Source organism: Trichogramma pretiosum, unplaced genomic scaffold (assembly GCF_000599845.2).
Source record: "Trichogramma pretiosum strain Unisexual culture from Peru unplaced genomic scaffold, Tpre_2.0 scaffold2, whole genome shotgun sequence".
NCBI lineage: Eukaryota > Metazoa > Arthropoda > Insecta > Hymenoptera > Trichogrammatidae > Trichogramma > Trichogramma pretiosum.
This window is the reverse complement of record NW_019641687.1, coordinates 3,541,301-3,567,333: the sequence shown is the minus strand read 5'-3', so window position 1 is coordinate 3,567,333 and position 26,033 is coordinate 3,541,301. Positions and strand designations below refer to the sequence as shown.

The window sequence follows — 26,033 nt, the reverse complement described above, 5'->3', positions numbered from 1 at the left end:
TATGCCTATAAAAGCTTAAACTGTGATTTCAGCATCGACAGCAACTTTTGTATCTCATTCAATTGGCAACTCAGCCTCGTCGCTCGAATCATAATTTTTTCCCACGATCTCGATTCTGAAGCAGTACCAACGATGAAAGAAATAAGAATGAAAAGAAAACTGCAGCTTCTTACGCCACTTATAAAACGCGAAAGTAATGTTCGTGCGTGGAGCTATATGTTGCTGTCGTCTCGTCGGCATATACAGAGAAGAGCGAAACAAACGGCGCACAAGCCGTATAAAGACGGCGTGGCGCCAGTAGTAAAACGTGTTTACAGTCGACCCGACCGACGACGTCAGGCAGGCAGCTATACGCGAGAGGTGCGCGCCTAGTATAGCACCTGCTTTGTGATGCGTCAAATTGCGAGAAATTATTATGCACGCTTCTTTCGCGCTCGACGATGATATAAAAAAAGAAAAAAAAAACATTCGATGTCTCGACCGCGACCTCGAGAAATCGAAACGTTTACTTTCTTTCGTATACTCACATAAGCTATTGTAAGTTTGAATGGGAAAACATTTCAAGATAAAAACTTTTCGATGGCTGATTTGGGCTTATTAAAACTTGAACGGCTTCGTGCTACGATGATGTTTCTTGATATAGTCACATCAGCCATTAAAAATCGTCTGTAAACTTTGAAGCAAAAACACGTTACGCGCCCGTTCGCGTTTACTCGGCCATTAGAGGCATAAATATTTTCCTTAAACTCACATCATCGCCGAAAATCCTTAAATCGGTCGCGTGCAAAAAAGTGACAAGTGAAAATTCGCCTCGTTTATCCGACGCTCACTTTTCATCTGAAACAATCATGGTAGCTCTTACCACAGTTACAATATAGCCGTGCGACGCGCCGCTTGCGATTCGTTAATTAAGGCTCGAGAGTCGACGAAGGAGCAGGTGGGTCGGGACTCGTTGTCGAGGCACACGGCGTGCAATCAAATTAGTGATAACAAAAGCTTTTGGCACTTGCTCGGAAAGCTATAGCTGCCTCGCTATAGCGCGTGAGAGAGAACGAGTGAGCGAGCTTTTATTCGTGTATATGCACACTTACAGGCTGCCAAATCCTGAAGCTGCTGGAATTCGGCCGGCGAGAGCTTCTCCCATTGGCGAGCCATTTCTGAGCGTAGCTGGTTGCCGCTGCCGCTACTGCTGTTGCCGTGGAAGCTCAGACAGGTAGGGTAGTCTCTTTTGTGGGCCCGCTTTGGCTTTCCCTCGCTTTATTCTGCAAAACAAACGAGCGATGTTCGCCGTCAGTTATTCATCCAGTTAAATGTGAAAATATATGTTTATATTGTATAATGGTTCGTCGAGCTTGCAAGAGCTTTCCATGGGAGCGCGCGAACTTTCTGTCTTGACGTACACTTTACTCATAATAACGGAAAATTCGAGTTCGCTAATTAATAGATTAATAGAGATACTCCGGATAAACGAGCTTCTTGAACTCACACAGATGATCGGAATCATATTATATGCAGACGAGAGCATGATCGACTTTATAATGTGATAAATTCATGAAAATGCTAATTCAATATTAAACTTGTTGAAAAATTACACTTTAATGACTGAACGATGCACCTGGACGATCAATCTTCCAAGGCCCATGCATCATTTGTGCAGAGAACACAGCTCGAGCTTGCCATGAATACATGGCAAAGTTTATAGATGGCAATATAACAGGCTGTATAGGTAAGTAAATAAAAATACTGAATATAAACAACGACGGCGCGTAACTTGGTAATGTAGCTCAAAAACAACATCCCGTATTTTAAATGGCAAAATAAATAGTGTCCAAGAGGGCAATTAGCATTTTCTACGATATCGCAATTTATCTCGACGTCGCGCGCTCCAATGCGTTTCCTTTCTTTCGCACTGGCAATATGTGCAGTCTGTGTGTATATTTTTGGTATAGCCATTCTTTGCTATACATATTTTTATCCGTTTGTTTAGTATATTTTAATATTCTGATTTATTGTCGTAGAATTTGAACTACGTACGAAAATTTGATTTATAACCCGAGATTCATAATAAATTCAAGCCAATAAAACCGAGCAATATTTTTGGGATAAATACGATTTATGAAAGCTCTTCTCTCAATTTCTGTCATTGCTGTATTTCTCTCTCTCTCTCTCTCTCTCTCTCCCTCCTCTCCTCGGCCCGAGCTCTAACAAAGCTTTCCGAAAGAATACTTCAACGGCATAGACCTTCGAGCACGTGCAAGGATGGTTAGAGTTTGAAAAGCTTTCCTGAGCCACTACTTTTTTTTGACGATGTAATAATGAAAGGTGTTTTTATCTCAAACAACTTTTTATCTAAAAGATTCGCACGATTTCTTTTTTGCTCTGCACACACGTGTGTGCGCGCCTTTACTTTTAATCGAAAAATTTTCCTCGTTCGATCAATCTAAACTGCAGAAAAAAAACTCGTAAATGCACGGCAATTTTGATTGAAAAGGAAATCCAATTTGTATACCGAGTGTAGTTTAAACTCGAATGATAAATGTGAAAATTGCTGACAATTTGCATAGAATTTAGGTGATAATGGCTCCAAGGTTAGTCAATTTTCTGGCTTACTGAATTTTTCGGTCAGATATATATATATTCAAATATATTCTTTGAATGATAGTGTTATTAAATTCAACTCAAGTTTTATTATATCATGCGCATGAAATTTATCCAGTATAATCAATCGATCAAATCGTTTCGGGACATTAAAATAGACAATTAGTTGAAATAATTTCAACGTAAAATTTAACTTCTTCGAACTATATAAATCATTTTAAAGTGCTTAATTGTCCGGGAAGGTCTTAAAAACGACTCTACTTTAAAGTTCTATGACGTATATAAATAATTCGAAGCGGCAGAAAACTGGAAAGGCCATTAGAAGAGGAAAATTTTTTGAGATAAATCGTGGCTAGTTTTTGGCGCATTTTCAACTTCACATAGGTTCGCTCATAATAGAGCAAAGAAAATTTTCCTCAGCTCTGCCCTCCTTTGACTTAATTATTTCTTTCAGTCAGACAATTATTTATCAAAAAATCTGCCACAATAAATACTTTATTGTCGAGCAGAACTGAGCGAACATCGATCTTGTATAGTCTGCATCGGACGTTTACTCGTTTTTTCCACTTGGTCTGATCCCAAACGAGACTCATCAATTTTTGCGATGTTAATCAAGAACCTAATAATACCTCACATAAATAAATACACGTGTACAAACTTATACGTGTTTCTGATGATTCAGTCAATATAGTATGATGGTATAATAAATAGATAATATTTGTTGTGTGTTATATGACAAATTCTTCATGAAATAGGATTAACCGTAACTATTCTCTATATGATTCGTTTTCATTGAAATTAATAGTTTCTGAAAAAAATTTCGAAGACGGGTTTATATCCTATGAAAATTATTTTGCCACTTGCGAATTTTAAATGCTCCATCTGTTGATAAAATCATAAAACTTTTAATCAAATATAATACCTATGATTACGATGAATATTGCGAGAAGGAAAATTATTTCTGAGTTTTTTACGAATGTTTTTTTCGTATGAAGGGATTTGTATGAAATGAATGATTTTTTTTGTAAAAACCATGATATAGTTCAAACAGATTAGAATTAGATTAAATATCTAAGGAATTGCGGTAGACCCCGAATTTTTCTACATCATGCCCCTGGTCAAAATTATCTTAAACTATACCCAGTATTTGCACCATTGATAAGGCTTGTTAATATAGAAAGAAACATTAAACTTTAAATACAGGTTCGATATTGACTTTCTTGGCCAATACATTTAGAAAACTTCCTGGCATTGTCAAAAGTACCTTCATTTTTTAAAATAATCTTTCAATAGTCTTGTTTGAGAGTCTGAGAGCCACAAGAAGTTCACACGTATAAAAAAACATCGTTGTTTTGGTTCGAAAAAAGCTATTTTTTGTTACCATATGTTATTTCAACTTTTTTACACATTTTTTATTTAAATGAATATTTTTTTCATGAAAATAAAAACCGAGTAACAATTTTTGAGAAATTCGATTTCACAAAGAATTGGTCAGACATATTCACAATGACCAGTTTGAATGGGAAATAGTATTAGAGAGCTAGCAAATGTATTATCTTCGGTCACTCGATACTATTGAAATTCGAGAGCTACAGATATTCCTTGTACATACACAGACACGTCGCGCCCATATACTGTACAGGAATATCATCCTAAAATGAGTCATTATACGTGTTCAAGTCCGCGCTCCATGAATACAGGTCAGATAGATTCAAAGGAAGCACATATTCATGCACGATGAAATGATACAGTGTAAATGATTCGACGATGATAAATAAAATATAGCTATCTGAAAATGAAGATTTGATGACTGAGGGTCAATTTATACGTTGGAAATCAAGCGTAAGAGCTTCCGAGGTTTTTTTTGCTTCAACCGAAAAATTTGCCCAAACCACGAAATTGTCTCTTGATAGGGTATATTACGGAAGACGAGAAAAAAGAATGACGACGAGACATAATCATTTGTTTCTGAGCTATTCGTCTTCGTCGGGAGGATCTTGATGTATATAGGTACCGCAGAGAAAAGGTCGTTAGAGACTGCCGTTAAGGATCATCGGGGCAAAAGAATAAAGCATGAGCAAATACTGAAACATGTAGATTAATTAACTCGTTGGCTAATGTGAATAAAACATTCATGGAGCTCATTATTGAGTTATGTCCAATTGACAGAGCACCGTCAAACTTGACTCGATTTGAAATATTTTAAAATTAAACGTATCTTTGTGCATATGCGCGGGCGTGTGCGTGAGAGAGAGAGAGAGAGATGGCATACGACGTGTAAATTCCGTGTAATATATGTGTGGGCATGCCCCACGACCTCGAGAACTGCGAGGGAGCAGCATGCATATAATGTGTGCACGCGAGTGTGTCCGTGTGAGCTGCCAGTTTTATTGCGCGCATCTCGCGGATAAATAAACCAATCGATACGTTAGTAAGCTCCGACGTGCGATCACTCGACTACATATATATACACACACACGACGGTAGCTTCTATAATTAGCTATTTATTGGCTCCAGGCATTTATGTAGACCGAAGCTCATTCGGTTATTACGTCGACTCGTGTGCGTGTATAATCTAGGAGCTTGACGTGCTCGTGCGTCGCGACACCGACACACGCATACCCACAATGGCTGCACGAACGAGTCTGGGTGCAAGAGTTCAGCAGGCGAAGCGAGTATCCACGAGCGTGAAAATATATACATAAGATCAAAAGGAATAATGTGTACGGCACTTTCGAGCGTATAAGAGTGGCCAAAGAAAACGTCGGCGCTTTTTCCACCCGTGAGAATGTACGCGTGGGTACTTTTTGCGAAAATTATGTTTTCGCGTCCTCGTCGTGCGCATGCAGTTAATTCAGAAACTATCTGAATTTCCAAGTGCATTTAATTCAAATTAGGAAAGCATGAATTATAGAGTGGCTCGTCCTACGAATTCTATTTGCTATTGAAAAATAACTACAGTGGAGGCCGGTTTATAACGAGATTCACGGGATCATCGAAAAGTTCTCGTTATATCCGGTCCTCGTCATAGCCGACATGAGCATTAATTACAATAATTTTTTTGTTATTTAACAGTTTCATTTTTTTATCAGATAAGATGAGATTATTATATGTATTGATTATTTATTTATATTGGTATGAATAATAATAATATAATAATATCATAGATAATAAAATAAATTAATTGTATTAGTTATAAAAATTGCAGATAAATTTTGTTCATGAAACTCAAAATTTTAGTTTGTACCTGCTTTACTGATTTTTGTTTTAAATGAAAATTAGAAATACTTGATTTTATTATACTCTCACGATTTTTCCAGATCGTCGAAACAGTTGAGGACGGTCGATCATAAGTAATGGGAACTTCGGTATATATGAGACGTGTATCGAGCGAACATTTATAGAATACTTATTCAATAAACTTTACTTATTTTCTTATGGGAGTGGTGATTCGGGTTGCTCGACATCTAGTGGTCTCTTGTAGTACTTCTTCACATTAAATTTGTACAACTTGCCGAGAGACTTGCTGCCGTCCCAGGGTCTTTGTATTTTTACGTGAAAAATACTTATAAATATCCTATATCATACAATAATTTTTTGACACTTGCTAATTTACCATTATACTTTTTCTATAGATGGAATCAAAAAGCTCGTAATCAAATATGACACCTTTAAAAAAGTTTTACTCGCAAAAACACTTTCTTTCTAGAGTTACTTGCATTTATAATTCCTATTTAGCTTAGCGTAGAGAAAAAAGCTTTCGCGAGCATAAGCTCGCCACGCGCGAGTGTCTTTTGACGCATACTCGGCCGATTTATTCGGCTTTCCCGGGAGTGGTCGAGTTTACAAATGACGACGCTACTTCACTTTTTTTTTATTCATATTCCAACCACGAATCAGTCAGAATAACATACGTCACACGGCTATGATGCCGCTGGTGCGCGCTCCTCGCTATATCAAAGTTGGAGCAAGTGCATACATTTTACATACGCGCGTGGCAGTGTGCACACGGGAAGTCAATTTGCGAAATCGAAGCTGCAAAATTCACGCGCGTTTCGATAATTCAATGCGCTGATGTATATTTTCCCTGAGCTTTTTACTTTTCCGCGAGGAAAAATTCCCGCGCGTGCATACGTCGCACGCAGAAACAGAAGAGACGAACGTTTTCTTCGACTCTCCGCCTCGGGTACCGTATGCATAAACTTTTTCCTTTTTACGAAACAGTATTGCGCGTTGTTGTTGTTGTTGCTGCTTTTTTTCTTTTTTTCTTTTCTCTCAACACTTTGATCGTCGAGAGCGGGATTACTTCCAGTCTCTGAATTCATACACATGGCTAAATCATTCGAAAATTTACATTTCATCCGGGGCACAAATTTGCAGAAAAGCAGCAGCAGCAGCACCGCCTTCACTGCTGAGCCACACTCATACACACACACACACACACACACACACACACACACATACGCCGGCGTATTACGGTTATGTGCGGTTTGAATTTATCGTTACTCATAAGTCCTTGCCTGCCGCTCGCTCGTAGTACATAGGTGAGTTTATTCGCCATTTATAGCCCCAGTCTTTCAGCCGAGTACAATTATAGATCTTTTCTCTCTCACCCCCCCCCCCCCCTTCTCTCTTTCANCCCCCCCCCCCTTCTCTCTTTCAAACAGTCGTGCGCAATTGCGATGTATTAATTGTATTTAATGAGTAAACTGCGCTCTCTCGCGCGCAACCCGATCCTCTGCCACGCCGCCGAAAAGTCCTCGCGCGCTCGTATGTACACACACATATAGGTATACAATATGAAACTTTAATGCTCGACGTTTCCACAGGGGTCCTCTTGTACAATTTACCATTACACACCGCAGATGTTGCGAGAAGTTTCGCGCGAGAACCCATCGAGCTTATTATTATGTGCATCCGATTATTCCATTGAGAATTTATAGACGTTTGAGTGTGAGGTGCTCTCGAGCCCTCGCGTGCGAGCACTATTACCATTTCATACGTGTAAAAACAATTAAACCACGTGCTCGCGAGCTTCGAAAAAAAAAACATATCTATCCGCCACCGGACTGATAAAATTTCAAAACTTGTTCTGCGCTTAATAGATCGAGAGGAAAAAACTTGTGTGCGCTGCGCATGATGGATCATTTTTTCGCGTATACATGCACAAAATTGAATTAATTGTGGTACTCGTACGCGGATCCACCTCTACGTATTCACGACCAGAGGAATTTTTTGCCCCTCTGGGGCCGATATAAACATTGAGATAACTATAATTAGAAAAGTTTGTAATATTGCTTACACCGCAAGATATGTATATAAATAAAAAAAAACAACATTATGCTCAAAATTACTTTATTAAACTTATGAAAGTCTCGCACAAATGATCGCGTGGGGTTTATAATATATTTAAAGTTGCGTTACACAAACTGGGCCCTGTGCGCGCGCGCTATGATGATGAAGACTTTCTACATTTCATTAAAATTTATGCCTTACAATACAAGGGGTAGAGCGAGAGAGAAAAAAAGAAGGTAAAATGCATTAACTCACCTTATCGTGCTTAGCGTTCGCGTATAATAGCGCGCAAATGAATAAAAGAACACGAAACGATTCTCGATGCAGCTGGAGCTTATTATGCGACTCTATATATAGGTAAGGAAAACTCGATGCTATATGCACGCAACTTCCTTCTTCTTCTTCCTCTTCTTCATTTTCTTTTTTTTTTTTTTTTCATTCGAGTCGATTGGCAATTGGTTTTCGATTCAGTTAGCATGTGCTGAATGCGAGCTCTCGCTGTATTATTGTTAACAATTTCTGCATTGAATTTTTTATCGCGCAACAGAGAGCCAAGATACTTTTTCTTCTACGTACTTTGCATTCGGCGTAAATATTTATAGCTCGGTACAGAAACGACTGGGAACTGGTATATTATCATTGGAGCTCCATTTGACAAACCAAACGCATAAACAACAAACGTATCCAGTGATACGAAACTCTGACAATGTGCAAGTGTAAGTGTAATTGGAAAGTCAACACGGCGAGCTCGATGATGCATGCTCTGATACAAAATCATCGTCGAAAATAGGTCACTTACAACGCGCGTCGGGTTTCATTTTCATGCTCAAGATCACCTGGGTATATATACTCTTCTTGTAACCCTTTCTTTTTTTAAAGTTTTATTATTTCAATGCCACAGCACGAACGGCTCGTTTAATTATGCAAGTGCCTGTTTGGAACTATTCATTAACTCGTTTACTGCCGAAAGATTACAACGCGATTTGGCTTTTATTGCGAGAGTTTAATTAAAAAAAAAACGGGGGTGATTTACAAATGCCGGGCGTTATGCATCCCATTTCTACCTGAGCCGGGCATTCGTATAGATAATACCTCGTTCATCAATGCGAATTTATTTGCTTGTCACGCGAAAAAAAGATTGAAGAGAAACTTGAAAGCTATTTTTCTCGATTCATAAATACGATCGAGCTTTCTATCCCGGTAGAAAAATGAACTTTGCGATTAAGCAAATCTCTTGATTTCAAAATGCAAAAAGAAAAAGAGAGAGAGAGAGCAGCGTCCCTTTATAAATTTAAAATTACCAAGCGCAGAAGCTTCTTTGAGGCTGGCAACTGGCAAATGGGAAAAAATAAAAACACTTGTATACGTATATACGGAAACGCGTGTAAACCGAGAGGCATGTCATGACGCGTAATAAGCAGAGAACACCTTTGATCAGTCTCCGTCAAACAAATATACAGGTATACGCTCTTTTTTTCATTTATAGCTCGAAGAAATATTTACGATATACGAATCGAGTACACGAAGCTCAATGGTTCCAACACAATTGCCACGGAGCAGAATGAAAGAAGACGCGACGAATTCGCAACAAAAAGCAAGTGCGAGAAATATTTCAGACCGTACAACGCATGTATAAAAGACTTGTGTTTGAATAAAACGGCTACGGAATTTCTTTAATTAAAAATTCGCTCGCGCGCGCGCGCGCGCTCACTCTACGTATGATTATTTAATTCTCGAGCTTGCGCGTGCGATAAAACGGAGAAGAAAAAAAATTGCCGAGCACTGGCACAGCTGCGCGCGACGACGCGTTTCTATTTTATGAATTACAATTACGATCAATTTTAGCCGCAGTGTGCGCGCGGGCGTGAGAAGAAAAAAGCTGGAATGCCTCGTGACCGCGGCGGAGACACGATTATGCGCGCGTTAATACGTGCAGCTGCATAAATGCAAATAAATTCGGTAAATATATAATGAAAAATGCGGTTCGCTCGGCTACGAGATAGAGAGAGAATAAGGGCCGCTGTCGCCTCGCGTCGCATTGATATAAGACAGGTTCATGCATAGAAAATGCTCGCAGCTCTCTCTAGCTCGTCGCACGGCGGCCACGCCGAAGATGAATGACTCTCGGAGGCTCCCGAATTTTTTTTTTTAACTCGCGACATCCACGCGCGCCTGCTTATATTCAAATAAGATCTTTGACAAATATGAAAATCGATACGCAAGGCTGAGGCTGTGATATACGTCGGTGTGTCTGAGTAAATCTATGTAGCGCATCGTCGAGAAGTTACAAGCAAATATGTATATAAAAAGGCGTTTATTTTCACGCACCATCGCTCGAGGACAGATAATGCTGCAGGATTTATCGACTTGTATTTGCATCGAGAGGTGTCCAGGGAATTAAAACAAAAAATATCAGGCGAGATTGTTAGATTTAGAAAATGATAAAAGTTAATTTAGATGCCCTGATTTATATCGCATTTATCAGTGATTTACTCGTAGTCTAACTACCACAATTAACTGCAGTTACTTTACATAAATTACACCGATCGATCCATCAAAAAAAAGAGAGAAAAAAATAGAGAAAAAAACTAACAATGACTCGAAGGAGCAAATGGGAATTGGTTAATACGATATCTAACGATCTTGTCAGCGGTGAAAGATTTAGTATATCGAAAATATCGCGCGTGCGAAGCATTTTTTTCCAATTTGCATGTTAAGTTCTTCATTCGCGCCGCTTAAACTGCTACGCTGTCGTCGCCATGAATCCCAAATGAAATAATGCATCTCGGTTTTCTCTCGTTAATTTTTCGTCCCGGTACAGGGGAAAAAAGTATTGCGCATATTAAGTCGTCGGTGGATCGAGGCTGCTCTGGAGGCGCCTCCCTCGACGTGCACACGTTCGCTCGCTCGACACACGCAACTTCTCGAATAACATCATTTTTTGGATTTTACGACTCGAATGCAGTAGTAGTAATATTACAGTGCCGAGAAGGCAAAAGAGAGGCGTAGAGTGGGCGAGGGAGAGAGAAAGAGAGATGCGCATTTGGCAAAGGCGCAGAAACGACGGAGAAAATCCATAGCACGTCGACGACGACGACGACGAGGACGACGTAGAGAGGCAGCACGAATACCGAGAGCGAAGAGGAGCAGCGGCACACACAGAGGCGCACCACCGCCGTGTATATTATCTGCATTCACGGCACGCGTACGATTTATTCGAGAAAGAGGGACGCGGCAGAGAGCGAGGCCGGGGGGAAAGGGACGCGCAGGATCTCGTTCGGCGACGAGTTATTATTTGATTATGCTTTGATTTTCCTACCTATACAGCTCCATCGGCTCGTTTCGTATTCTTTTGATTTTCCAAACGGGAATAGCGGATAATTGCGACGAGCCGTCATGTTTTATGAATGGGCTCCTCGAGAGAAAGAGAGACACATCACGCAGACGAATCTTCATTGTTTTAAGGAAAGAGAATAGGAAATTAGGCTTTTAAAAATTTTAGCACTCGAACGAGAGCTGTGCTATATACGAAACGGCATTACAAATGTACATAGGTCTGAAAGGTTAAACGCCAAATTGCTTATTAACGTGGCTCTCCTTTTGTCGTTAGCTGTATATAGAGAACGACGAGATTTTACCTTCTGTGTAAACGTATAATTTGGCCTTTGTTCGATTGTATAGTTTTGTCCCGTATATAGTACTACGTGTACCTATGATCGTGGATTAATAAGGAGTTCCACGTGCCGTAAACCGAATCCACGGGATTGAAACTCCGGTTGAGATTTCGCTTTAATAAAAAATAAAAAGAACGCGAGACGTCGAGAAACAAAACGCGAAACAGCAAACTCGTAAAAATTGCGTCTTTGTACATTTTCAAGAAAATCGCAGGGCAGTAAGGATTTGTAAAAAATAAAGGAGAATATAAGAAGAAGAAAAGCCGTCATCGCGCTCACTCTTGTATTCTCTCTCGCTCTCTTTTTCCATAAAGAAAAGCATTTCTGCCAACGGAAGAAAATTGTCTTTATCGAGTATCGCGATGGGCGCCGCCGACGACGTCGTCGTCGTCCAACGGCTGTACCGTGTAACGCGCGCCGGGCGCAAGGTGACGTTATCTCGTGGGACGAGTTATAAGAATAACAAGGTCCTCTTTATACGCGTCGAGATAGCGGCGGTAATAGCGCCAGCTGATCCGTTTTCGGACAAGAAGTAAAGAGAGAGTTGCAAATTTCCCTCCGAATGAGTAAATATTTTCCTTCTTTCCTCTTTATTTCTTCGTTCCTTTCTTTTTTTTGTCACGAGCTGCAAAGCGGATAAATCAACACTCTCGAGTGTAATCTTTGGTCGACGATTCAACGAGCTGTGAACGTGACGTTTTAATCGATACTCTGTACACTGTGTAGAGGAGCTCATCGACGCGCGCGCGGAGACAACTTTTTTGGCTGGCAGCAAAATTTTTCGATACTGTTTGTTTTGACTCTGCGTCGGGAACTTTTGCAAATATCACTGCTGGTGCTACTGCCGTCGTCGTCGTCGTCGTCCTCATATATACATTCACATTTGTAATGTCAAGAGGTCAGCCGTGAAAAAATCCCAACGATAACTTTGGTCCGCAGGAGGGTACTTGCGGCGCGCAGCATAGGTATATAGCATATGCCACCACGTAACTGTGCAGTAGTCAGGGTCAAAAAGTTTTTCCTCGAGAAAAACGCAAAGCTTTCTCGAAGGACGACTCGTTAGGAGGTATAGGAAAAAAAGGCGAGAGAGAAGAAACTTGTGTAGTAGTATACCTATTGGTTTGGTCAATGGCTCTCTCTCTCTCATTCTCCCTTTTCTCTATTGTAATACGCGTAACATCTATCACGTTTAGAGATATATTCGCTATAATTAGGCTTAAAGGATTTTCATGTCAAATGTCCAAAGATTTTACCAATGTCAATGTAACAATGCGTACACGTTTGCGCGTTTCGAGTTTCACGAAAAAATCCTCCCTATTACATGTTGAATTGTGTACTTGCGAAATGTTATACGTAAAATTAAATGTGATATGGTTACAGATGCACGCAACAAAAAAAAAGAGAGATGATGTAATATCAAACTTTATTTGTGCGAAAAATGAGTTTCGCTGTCTTTTGGAAACAAGATAACTAATTATTCGTCAAAAACAAAACAAAAAAAACAGTAGCATATACATCTTTCATGCAAATTCCTGCGTTAAAATAATAAATGTCACCGAGCTGAAGAAGCGTTGTAAAGTTGAAAATATTTTGTGAATGCGCCTTCCACAATAAAATGTTCGCTACCGTTACTGTCTAATTTTGAAGCATTTCAGAAACTATCGCGAGTTCGTTAATACCAATAGGCAGATCGCCAAGACGCACATCAAAAGATAAAACAAAATTTTTTTTTCGTTCGAGCTGATATGAGAAATCTTCGAGCTTAATGAAAAATCTTGGTTCCTCTGTCAGCGCGCAGGCAATTTCGAGCCAAGTTCTTTTATACAAACATTATTAAAATTCTCAGCTTATGAAACTGCGTATTGTTGCACACAAACACACGGACACGAGCGCGCGCAGTCTATATACTACTACCTGTCGATGTTTCTCTCATAAAGTTTGATCTGTTCTGGACTCTGCGCTTTTTTACGAGCCCATAAAGCCGTGCTTTTTCGAGTCTTTAAAAATATATGGGCCCCTGCATCATCTACCTCGTCGCGGACAGAGGCTCACGCCGCGTTGCTGGATATTATCATCGGATAAAGCGGGGAATGTACTCTTAATATTTTTCATTATTAGCTACATCGCACAATGGCTCGACCGCTCATGTACGTGTTAATAAAAGAGTCAAAATGAAACTTTTTCTGCAGTCAATGTGTGTGCGCGCGCGGATTCAACGTCATAAAAGAAACTTTACTCCGCGAGGGAATTAATTACGAAAGATATTAAAAGTCTCTCAGTTAAGGTAATATAAAATTGAGTTTGAATTTCGTATCAAACGCGCGCACGACTTTTAACCGAACAAGTAGTAAAATAACGTATCGATGCAGCGGCACAATCGCGTATGCATAATTCATATAATCGTAATTCGTTTAAGCGAAATTACGCGGCTGCAAATGTACGAGCTGTAATTCGAATTAAATAATTCGATTGCTCCGCGGAAGCTTGCATACGTTCGAAAATATTAAAAAAAAATTAATTAATAATCGCGTTCTTAATAAATATAGCTGAGTATAAATTTCACTGCATATATCATAACTATATTTGCTCGATTCAGAGGTGTGCGGTTATTGCGCGCGCGCGCGCGCACGCCTGTATACAAAGCGCAAACAGGGAGAAACGACGGAAAACAAAACGAACGATATGCCTTCGCTATATAGAGAGAGAGACGCTTCGTTAAGCTTGACGACACAACTGTATGTGCTCGCTATATCTACCTCCACACATACAAATGTGTATACACTGCACACAGATATACCTATAGAGAGAGAGAGAGGTGAGACAGCGACAAAGAGAGAGAAAAGAGAGAAAAAAAGCAGCAGCGAGCGCGCCTTCAACTTCTGCCTTTTTATATTCCGTTTGTTTTTTTTTGCTTCTGCTCGACGCTTGCGTGTTTCTTGTATATCGCAGTTATTTTTGTCATCTACGGCTGCGGAGCAATTGTTCGCGCTTGCCTCTACTTTTTTTTTGTCCACCTTTGCCGAGGTGAACTAATTTTTGGTCTTCCACGTTTGTGTATCGCGATTGGTATACCGTTTCTTTTCTGGTTCATCGTGTCGAGCGACGGAAAAAAAGAAAGAAGAAGATAGGAAGTAGTAGAGGAGAAGCTTTTTTACGCCCGAACGAATTTGATTAAGCAGGACAATAAGGATTGCTCGCAGGCTCAAGCAATAAATAAATAAGCTTGAGGCTTGCATGATATATGTATGAATCTGAAGAATGCGTATTATACTAGGAATAATAGGAGCTTTAAGCGGTATTAAAAGTTAATGATTCTTGATGGAAAAGCTTTTAGATAATGCATGTGAGCTCTCGAGGTCTAATATTGCGGCGAAAACAATAAACCGATGCATAAATCAAAGGAATTTCCATTCCAAAGATACTATCTTTTGTATTTTTGATTTTATATACACTCTTTGCCGTGTTGCTCGCAATGAAAACGAGGAATTAAAAGACTCGCAAGCGCGCGGAGACATGGTCACGAATAACTAATAACTTTCAGCATGACTCTCGAAGTCGAAGATAAAAGTCGCTGCCGCGCGACTAAGTATAGCGCGCAACTTTTGCAAAATTGCAGGCAAACTTCATTTTCTTTATCGCAACCATGCAGACGCTGCGTTTGATATTATTATTCTCATTATGCATCGCCGGCTCTTATCAAAGTAACAATTTTTATTTCGAGAAATTTATAAAATAAACTCTCATGCGCATGCAATGAAATTTTATATTGATTTATTAGATCCTGTCTTGAGAGGAAAAAAAATCGATATCAACCTTGCGCCCTACATGGTGAGTAATTTTTATTTATTTTTATTTCTATCTTGCTATATCGACAATGGAAAATTCTGCAGAGAATGAAGTGAAATATATATTTTATAAAAATGTTCCAGGCAGTATTTGAATTCAACAATAAGCAAATTTGCGGCGCTGCCATAATATCGTCGCAGTGGCTCGTATCGGCTGCCCATTGTTTCAAGTACGTTTGCGTATGCGCGCGACGCGCAAGCTCGACTCTCTTTCTCTCGCTTTGTTATGTATTGCTTATTATTTTTTCCGATAATTAAATGCGCAGCGCCGACAGAGACATACGACAGCACGGACGAATAAGAGTTGGCACGTCGTCGAAGGAGACCGGTGGCACAGTTTTTAAGATCAAAAACGTCATCAATCATCCAGGTTTTAAACGTAATAAAGTGTACGACGACATCGCTTTGATCGAGGTGCGTTTTACTTTGAAAAGAGAAAATGGAAAGCTCAGGAGAGAGAGCGAGAAAGAAAAATAATCTATTGGCTTTTGTAAAATGTTGTCAGGTCGAAGGAAACATCGATTTCAACGAGAATCAAAATGCCATCGCCGTGGTGAATTCCGCAGACGTGTACAAGGTCGGCACAAAAATGCAGATAGTCGGCATGGGCTGTCAGTTCTCACCCGATGTAAGTTCCATCGCGAGAGCAATTTCATTCGCATAACTTGGCGCGATTACAAAAGGTTCCTGCCACCTAAACGTTACGAAAAATGTTGTCACTGCGCAGAAACGACACTTCAACGAGATCGTCGCGTCGAGCCACCTGAACAGCGCCAAAGTGGAGATCGACGAGGACTCGGCCTGCGACGCTCTGTTCCGACACTTGAAGATGCCGCAGATGCGGCACGAGATACAGTTCTGCGCCAAGAGCGCACCGTCGGGCGTCTGCAAGGGCGACTCGGGCGGGCCGGCCGTAGTCGACAATCACCTGGTCGGCGTCATATCCCTGAGCTACGACTGGGGCAACGAGGACTATCCCGACACGTACACCAAAGTTTTCCACTATCGCGATTGGATATCCCGGGAAACAAATTTGGTCTTGTAGTAGTAGATAGTAGTAGTGCGTAACAATGTGCAATATCGAGCTGCGCGCAGCAGCAGAGCCTCGAGTGAAAACATTGTTGTGTAATATATAAAGTTCAGGCCATCGTGTGTATATATTTACAGGGATTATGCTTGGAAAATCCTCCATCTTGAGATTAAACATCGGCGCGTTATAAGTAGACGACGAAGAGCTGAGAGAGTCGAGCCTGCAGAGTGCATGCATAAACTCTGGCGCGCGTCTATATAATCCTCGGCGCATGGAGAGAGCGAGAGAAATGTGCAGCTTTTGCGACCACATGCTCGCGTCCCGGGTTATTTGTAAGCAAAATCTCTCAAGTCGGTCAAGCCTCGAGCGAGCGAGCGAGTCGTATAATGTATAAATCGCCTTGCTGGTGTTGCTGGAGAACCATACGTACATATATATGCCACGCGCTCTAAAACAGCAAATAAGCTCTAAATTTGAGGACTGGAGCTGCTGCCTCGATTACATACGAATATATAGGCTTGGAAAAATGAATTCTTATATACTCTGCCGTCGGGCGCGAGTTATTATAGCTAGTTTATTTTAGCTCCAGCTCGCTGCCTCGGCGCGAGAATCAATGAAATTGATTGTGCTCGCGCAGTTGTGAATGCGAATTTAATTACACGAGCGAGTTTACTCGGCTATATACTGTCATTGTTGTTGAGGGGGGCCAGCAATAGCAGCAGCAGCTAGCAGCAGATATTCTCGTCGCGCGCGGCAGCTCGTGCGTCGTATCTGTCGAATATGCATATACGAGCTGTATACGAATATAGGATATATGTATGCGAGTGTGCATGGCATCGCAGAGCGCGAGCGCAAAAGTTTAGAAACAAGTTCGAAGTTTATAACGACGTGTGCACTGTGTGTGTGAGTGAGTGAGTGTGCATGTGTACGAGAGAAAGAGAGAGAGAGTCTGATATATCTATATTACACGTTAAACGAGTTGGCGACTGACACGCATTATACAAGCTCTCGCTGCTGCTGCTGCTGCTGCTATTGCTGCTTGCGACGAGTATGAGAGCGGCTGGATTCGCGTGGCGCGTGCTCCTGACCTGCCATATGCTTCAAGGGTTAAATATGAATTTCAAACTTACATCGCATGCGGCACTTTAATGGACTTTACATAGCTCGTTGAACGAATATTTAGCATACACTCGAATGAAATGCTTCTTCTTCGTCGTCGTCGCCGTTGTTTTTTTTTGCTTGTCTTTTTCGTCGCTGCGGGCGCGCGTTAAATCTATCATTGCTGCGCTCGGCTGCGCCTTTTTCCGGAAGAGGCGAGCGAGAAAATTTTCTTGCTTTTGGACGAGCCGTAACGCGCATATATATATATAAAGTATATATACGTGTATACGTAAGCCATAAACAAACACGCGCTCGAGCTTTTTACAACGCGCACGAATACGAATAAATTTTTACGATTCTCTCTTTCTCTCTCTCTCGCTCGTCTGTGTATATATTGACGCGTGTTGTACGTGTGCGCACGACCAAACTTTTCTCCTCCCGAAATATCTATCAAGTACCCAAGTGTTATACATCTTTATACGGGGCTTCATGCCGTTCGACGTACAGTGGCTCTGATCCCTGATGCCTGCGATACTGTAAACTTACGAGCTTCTTGCGTTTGCATGTCTCGGAGCTTGCGATTGTTTACAGGGCACGAGTATAGCTTTTTATATGCCCCCCCTTCCCCTTTCCCGAGCGAATGCAGAGAACTGAGTGTTTTTCGTAAATGTTGCCTCTGATCGCTGCAGACGTCGAATTATACGCGTCTCTCTGTGTCTCGAGCTTTTGTCGACGAGATATATCCCGCCGCTCGCGCGCGCGTATACAACGCGCGCAACTATAGTGTGTGCTCGATCTCGCGAGATAAAAGCGTGAAATTGACGCGCTTTTATTGAAATTCGCCGAGCGTCGGCATTGATCCGCGAGCATAATACTACTACTACTACCTACGTGCTATTACCACTATACGAAACTTGCAGCCGAGGATCGTATAGGAGCAAGCAAGCGAGCGGGGAAATAAAGTTTTTCCCTCGCTGCGACAGGGCGGCCGACTTATTCACTTTTGAGAAATTTAACTTTCAAATGGGCCGCTCGCGAGCTTGCGAGTTCGGCCGAAATGTCAAAATAATCCCGTTGGCTCATCGCAGTCATGGAGAGCTAGGCTGCTGCTGCTGATGCTGCTGCTGGCCTAGAGAATACTACTCTACTCTAGGCCACACGCCGTTTTTTCGCCCATGTTAACAAGATTACTTCAATCGCTTTAATTGGCGCTCAGAGCCTGTTCAGAGGGAAAAGAGAGAGCGACCCGTGCGAGCGCGTAGCAGAGGGAAGAAAAAGTCCAAGTCACAAACGATTTCAATAGCGGAAAATATCCTTGACTCGCTCTCTCTCTCTCTCTCTCTCTCTCTCTCTCTCTCTCTCTCTCTCTCTGGCGTATCTGCACACAGCCCATTCTCTCCCTCGCTCTCTTTTCCTCTGGAGCTAGCTGCAGCGCTGCACAACCGAGAGAGGTATATACACAATTCATTCGTGAAATAACTTCGTTAGCGTTTACACTCCTTTTCCTTTGCTGCGTGCGCCGCGAAAAGCTTTTCAAAGATTACGGTACGCCACGCGCGTGGGAGTGTATACACCATACACAAAGGAGAAAATTCTCTCGGGCTAGAGCGAGAGCTAGAGATGCTTTTGTGCGGCTGCAAAGATAAATTCCTTGCAAAAGCAGCTCCATATTTATATCCACTAAACATTATTGTATTATTTATAACAGCTGCATATATATAGGTGGCGAGACAATGCGGTCACTGTATAATAAAAGTGCCGAAAATCAATCGGCCGGGCTCGTGTAATCAACCCTTCGTTTCCTCGACTTGGACAAAAAGCTCTACGCTGCAATTTCACGCGTGCGCTGCTGCTGGCCTGGCTGCGCGTTGCTTTGCTCTGTTATTGCGATCGCAGCAGCATCCTCCTTGTTGGGGCTCTATACTACGTATAGCGCCGGGCATAGATATAGCATATTGTTCTGGGTTACTGGAGCTAGCCCTGCGAGTTGACTTATAGACACACTGCACAGGTCGAGTATAGATAATCACCGAATTTCCGCTACCTATCTCGGGGAGGAGAGAGAGCGCCCCGAGGCCGTGTGCCTGCGCATAGGATATGTATAAGCTCGGGTGCTGTGCGCGGCGGCGGCAGAGCTCCAGCGAGTAGAATGGAAACTTCTCCGACTGACTTTCAGGTTCAATTAGCTATACCCACACACGCATACACAAATGCACACACACTCGCAATACCAGAGGGAAGAAGAGAAGTGCAGCGGGGGGCGGGGGACGATATTATATATACTCTGCGGCATTTAATTATGCATCTTATTGTATACGGCCGAGGTGCGCGCATCACGCACGCATCGCTGCCGCCGCCGCCGCCGCCGCCGCTGCTGCTCATTTGCGTATATATACACGCGCGAGTGTGTGTGTAGCCACGGCGGCGGGTATTGGATCAGAGCCAAGAAACTCACGAGGGATCGCGCCGAACGCGAGAGTGAGAGAGAGAGATTTTCGGACAGGTTGCCGGATATATATGTGCATTGTGCATGTGTATACGTATATATAGTCTGCGTCTGTGTAAATTTGTCTACGCGTGTGTGTGTACGCGCGAGATTTGATTTATTTATAGAAGTAACCGCTGCTGATGCTGTGTGAGAGAGAGCTTGTGTATATACGCCCGCGAATGATGGAAACGATTTGCGCATTTTCCACGGGGAGAAAGAGCGAAAGAGAGAGAGAGAAAAAGAGAGAACTCGATGCAATTCGTAAGTGGTATTTTTGGGTTCGCGTTCGTGCAAGCTTATTACGTGCGCGGCGTATATACACGTTTATACGTCAGAGAATTACGATTTTTTCGCGTTATACGTGTGTGCCTTTGAAACAGTCGAGAGAGAGAGAGAGAGAGTCGAAATTTCCAATGGAATTTTAGATGGTGCAATCGTTAAAAGCTATTACAACGAGCTGTACAATATGATACACAGCTGCGACACAGCGTCATCGGGAAAATTGATTATTTGTAAATATTATTGCAATCGAGGAATACGTTTAAATCCATCGGTAGAAGCCTTCAACCGAGGGACTCGTTCTACACAAAAAAAGCAATTTCCAGCGCATTGATTGCACTGCACAACCGTAAAGGAGAAAGCCGAGCTTTTGGGGCCACCCGAAATTACATCGTTAATTGTAAACTTAATTTTAATTGTTTTTAAATTTTGAAAACAGTGTCATGTAGCCGAGAGCTTGAAAACTTTACTCGTGAGTAATCAAAAATGTTTTTCTTTTCAACGTATATTCCTCAGGGTGTAACAAAACTGGATTGCAGCAAAATTCATGATGAAATGAAGTAAAGAAAATTGTTGTTAATGCAATTTTTCAAATTTATTCATTCCTTTCAAAAAAATAGCTCGATACTTTACAAATCATCTCATCACTTTAGAAAATTTATAAAGAAATTGTGGATGCCAGACTTTCCCCCTATACACATTTACAGCTGAGAGTCGCACAGCAGAGGCCATACAGCAGGAACTTGTCTCGCAGGATTTTCGAGTGAGAGAGAAAGGCGCGCGTGGCTCGACGTGGATAAATTTTACTTTAACTCGCGTACATGACTCGCGCGCTCTATATATACAGCCCCTCCGCTATAGCACGCCGAACGAGCGCGCGACACACAGTCGAAAATTCGACGATACAGAAGTTGCATTCGGGTTGCCGTTTCACGTCAGTCAGCGAGTATACGGCTCTATATGTAGTATACTCTAGGCGCACTCGCTTTTCTTGGGGCCGCCGCCGCCGATGCTTCGCCCCGTGATTTATAAGAGCTTTTTCCCCTCTTGAACTGCACTGCGCACTGCATTCACAGCACAGAGACATTTTCGCTATCTGAGTCGCAATAAGCTTTTTGCTCGTCGCTACAGTGTCGCACCGGTATATGTACAAAGTCCGCGTATGCAATATCGTTGAAGATTCGTGCACTTCTTTTTTACCCCCCCCCCCCCCCNCCCCCAATTAATTACGTTATAGATTGAATCTCGCTATCGGCCTCCGGAAATGCTTTCTCAATCGGAGCTTTTGCCGCCCGCTCAAAACAATTCGAATTATGGGCAACTTTAACTCGTCAATCTCGGGGAAGAAGCGCGCAAAAGCTCGAGAGAGAGAGAGAGAGAGGTCCCTTGTTTTGCTCAACTGATAAAAACAGCTTTCCCAGTTCAATTAAAGTCGAGGAAAAGAGAAAATGCTTGGAATAATTCCCACGTACTGGAGTGTGCGCGAGATAGAGCTGCTATATATCGCCCAGGCCAGCTCGCAATAGCAGCAGCAGCAGCGGCGCTATGTAGCATAGCTCAGTGGATATACGTGCTGGCTTAGCATCGGTATCACTACTAACTGTGTGTCTGGAGTACATATGCCAGCGCTGTGTATAAGCGAGCTTGACGAATATGACGTACAATACTCGACGCGCGGCGAGAGCAAGAGAGCCGCGCAGAGAGAAATAATACCGAGTCTGGGCGTGCGTGTGCATGAAAAGTGCCGACGTCGTCGCCGCCACCGCCGCCGCGCATACGTTATGTGCAAGCTCGCGGCTGTCTCGCACATAGGTACGAGTAACGACGACGACTCGGTGGCGGCGACGCGGCAGTGGCTCGATACACTTTTTTTCTGCCACTGCAGTCTTCTCTTTTTCTCTCCCCAGCAGCAGCAGCAGCTACAGCAGTGGTATATATAATAATTCGTGCCTCGGCTGATCTTTCGAGGTCGCTCGCGCCAGCTTGCAGCGGATGCTTTGCATACTTTTGCCGCAGGACCGTATCGGCGCGATTCAGCCATCGGATCCGTATAATAATATAGCCGTTACCTACAGCGTTTAAACGTAAAAAGCGTGTCTTCGCACGTGCATCCTGACTAACGAAAAAAAAGAAGAGGAAAAAAAACAGGAAAAAAAAACGAGTAGCAAAGAAACGCCATAGCTATCGCGTATATATGCGTCGTCATGGCGACCCTTGTACGACCTTGGAACGAAGACGCGAGTTACACGCGCCACCGAGTCTACTGCCTGTTCCACTGCCGCTAGCTGCTACTGCTACTTGAGAAAGAGCCTATATATACGTGCACACAGCCCGAGAGGGCGAGGATGAGGAGAGAAAATTATATTTAAGAATGAATTTCTATTTTTCATGCGAAGCTGCTCCGATGCTCCTCTGTCCTATATATAGGGTCGTTATTACAAGAGGATTCTCGTTCCCGGGGGTAGAGAGATATCGTATGGCAGGGATGTTTTTAACTATCTAACGCCGCTATCAATCAGTTTCGAAAGAACATATTGTAGCGCTCTTTTTTTTACCGCGCGTCTCTCGCGTTACGATATTTTTCATTTTGCGAGCCAATCATTTATAATATCATGTGTTGCGTGTAAATTGACTGCGTTGCTCAACAAGAAGATGTATCTATTTTCAGTCACTTGTAATTCTTGCTTTTTTACGCCTGAAGAGACACTTGTTGTGAAAAATTTTATTTGCAAGCATTTTCATTGAAATTATCGATGCGAATACTTTTTCACAAGTTAATTTACAAGTCACAACCGGGTAATACTAATTTTTTAATAAAATACAATTATTCAGGATATTAATCAAATACAGCTGTGAAGATTATTTTTCAGTAAAATAAATTCTTCGCTCCCAAATGAATAAAATAAATTCCCTAATTGTAAGTTTTGTTATAACTTTCACGCACGAAGATGGGAATATTTTTCAAAGATCCGATTCAATGGCAAAAAAACAAAGCGATTTGAGGTGAAACGATGAAAAAAAAGAGTCCAAGTATAGGCAAAGGAAGGAGCAGGAAAAAGTTACGCGAGCAGTGTGGAAGACCGACACGCCCCTGTATGCCTTAGGGATAAACGTGCGACACTGCTCGGCGAGTTATATGGTCTATATAAGTATATAAAACCCGCCACCACGTTGCAATTAAGGCCAGACCAATGATTGCAAATATGGGTCCTGTTTGCATTCAGCTTGAATCGTTCACAAAAACAGCTGTCTTTATGTGATGTGCAATTTTTTTTTTTCAGAGCGGTAAAAAATGTATGATAATCATTTTTTTTACCACTTATCTTTTGAATCACACCCCAGGTAGGAATACTCATAATTAAAAATAGCCTAGTGATAGAAAAATCATCATTTGAAAGGTTTTAGAAACATTACCATCGATTAATTAACTTATTTTTTGCTATTTTTGCTACAAATTTGTTAAAAATATTAAACACATTTGAAATAACCTGAAGGTAACAATTTTATAATTTAAAAAAATGTAAAACAGTTTTTAACCACTTTAAATACAATAATAATATTTCAAGCCTTCACCACTAGATGGCGAGGACTTTTATCTGTAAATCTGCAAGTAGCAAAATGAAAGCTATTGTATAAGTCAAAGTACGATTCTAAAAATAGGGATGCATAGTCATCTTTGTGAAATTTCCATAAAATATTGAGCTTAAAATATATTGTAAGAATCTAAGTAAAAATGAATTGAAAATACAGAAGTTTTGTCAAAAAAAGGAGTAGAATATTACCAATAACCTGTTTGAAGATGGCTTATCGATTCTTTAATAAGTAATTCATGACCGCTAATTTTTTCATTGATTAGTGTCATTCTCAATAATTTTTGACATGTTATTTAAAGCAAACGATCAAGAGCTCATGATTTATTTTCATACTTTTATATAAAAATGGCAAACTCGAGATATTATTAATCCCAAATAATCCTCGGTAAAAATGTCAGTTTCATTAACAACTGTCTCGTATTTCAAAGCGAACGGAGCTTAGTCAAACACACATGTTTGATGTTAATATATAAAAATACCATAAGCTGCTGGAGTATACTATTTCACGCTTGTAAGTGACTGGCATCTCTCTTGATATTTTCTTGGTGAGCTCGTGTTTTGTATTTTGGCCAATAGCCAATAAAGAAAAGCTGCGGGTGTGAAAACTTCTCGGGCGCAGAGCGCAACTTCGTGCTGCGTGTCTTCGCCGGGTCAATTAATGAAAACGAGGCGAACTTCTTATCAGATTTTCAAAGCTGATGGGCTGCGGAGAACCGATCCGACCGCAGGACGGCGAAAAGCTCTCGAACGGATTAAGATTTTTATTTTCTCGGCCGGCCCGTGTACGCACATCGACGGCGTTGCTATAGTACATCGAACCGTCGTTTACTCGTCATCCGAAAGCTGCTCTAAAAGTTTGGCGATCATTTAACGTTCCTTCAGAGCTCGGCATCCTGTGGGACGGCTGCAGCGGCAGGGTAGCGAGTCCGGAATTTACTTTTCTAAATCATATATAAACTCGTTGCATTTCCTACTTTTCCCCACGCGCGCAATTGCGGGTAAAACTCGCCACGCTGCAGAAACGACTTTACACAAAAAAAAGTTTCCTTTTTTCGCGCGCGCGAGCGTTCACGCTTTACACACTGCAGCGTGCGCGTGTAAAAACCTTTAAAAGTCGATTCTCGCATTCTGTGGGAACGGCACACGTATACACGTACAGACACCTATACACACTTTGACGCAAAGCCAATTTTAAATCGAATCTCGAACGAAATTGCGGAATAAAGCCACTATATGGTCAGACATAGCGTGTAGTGGATTAAGTTACGGAATGTGGGTTTCGAGCAATTTTAAACTAAATCAGATACGACGCGCCCATCGCTTTTTTCATTTGCTTGCGCGAGGAAAAAAGAGCGAGAGCAAAACGGGTCGCAGCTTCTACAGAATTTCAGCCCTGCCCGTGAGAATCATCGCTGCTAAAATCGTAGATTCTCACGCGGAGATAATGCAATGGAGCAGCAGCTCGTGGAAACTTTTCTTTTGAAAAAAGCTCGGCTTGTCAAGAACCAAAATTCATGCTTGAATTACAAAAAATGATATTTGATTCATCGTTTTGAATTCTCTATATAGAGATTCAATAGCTTGAAGTTTTCCAGCGTAATGAGCTAGTTGAAATAAACGAGCTTTTCTTTGACCGTCAGCTGTTCTTCGAGAGAAAAAGAAAGAGCTTGAGAACGAGTATTGTGTTCCTATCGATGAAATATCATTTACGCCAAGTTTTCTTTGCCAAAACATAGAGCAACGAGCGTTTTAATGCGCGCGCGCGACCATAATGCGCGATCGAGTGATGGATTTCATGACGAAGAAAAAAACAGCGGCGACAATCCACGTGTACACACAGCACGCATGATCCTCGTCGAAAGAGCGAGATCAACTTTGACGTTTTAACATGTTTGCTCGAAAAAGCTTATGGACAGCAAAAAAGCATCCGTGCGCGCGCGTGCAGATCGGCAGGATGCTTGGCTGCCTGTCACAAATAAAAAGGGCCAAAAATATGAAAAAAAAAAAAAAATGAACAGCTTTTCACGCGTGTGTTTTGATTATTGACTTTCCGAGCCAACGGCATTTTTTGGCATCTCTCTCTGCTGCTGTTGCTGCTGCTCTCACCTATGTACAAGCGTGCACGCGAAT

The 26,033-nt window shown here is 41.7% G+C and overlaps 2 protein-coding genes across 4 annotated transcripts in view; one reads left to right on the top strand and one right to left on the bottom strand.

Moving 5' to 3' along the window:
• LOC106658610 (diacylglycerol kinase 1) overlaps positions 1 to 26,033 on the bottom strand; it is a 64,176-nt gene that overhangs the window by 36,376 nt on the left and 1,767 nt on the right. For all 3 annotated transcript variants that reach the window (XM_014380625.2, XM_023461384.1, XM_014380626.2), the window contains exon 2: positions 1,092 to 1,262. In XM_014380625.2, the coding sequence (XP_014236111.1) occupies positions 1,092 to 1,155 (64 nt within the window). In that variant the 5' untranslated portion in view covers positions 1,156 to 1,262. The remainder of the gene's footprint in view (positions 1 to 1,091; positions 1,263 to 26,033) is intronic.
• LOC106658567 (trypsin-6-like) lies at positions 15,189 to 16,570 on the top strand. The gene is made up of 6 exons (XM_014380570.2): positions 15,189 to 15,268; positions 15,346 to 15,395; positions 15,497 to 15,582; positions 15,679 to 15,826; positions 15,918 to 16,040; positions 16,140 to 16,570. Exons 1-6 carry the CDS (start codon positions 15,211 to 15,213, stop codon positions 16,455 to 16,457), a joined length of 783 nt encoding a protein of 260 aa, XP_014236056.2. The 5' UTR covers positions 15,189 to 15,210; the 3' UTR covers positions 16,458 to 16,570.

What these genes read in the sequence shown, in the direction of transcription:
- LOC106658567 (XM_014380570.2), top strand. Translation starts at nt 15,211, where the DNA reads ATGCAGACGCTGCGTTTGATATTATTATTCTCATTATGCATCGCCGGC. An exon ending in CATCGCCGGCTCTTATCAAA is followed by an intron (nt 15,269 to 15,345) that starts GTAACAATTTTT and finishes TTGATTTATTAG; the next exon opens with ATCCTGTCTTGAGAGGAAAA. An exon ending in GCTGTCAGTTCTCACCCGAT is followed by an intron (nt 16,041 to 16,139) that starts GTAAGTTCCATC and finishes GTCACTGCGCAG; the next exon opens with AAACGACACTTCAACGAGAT.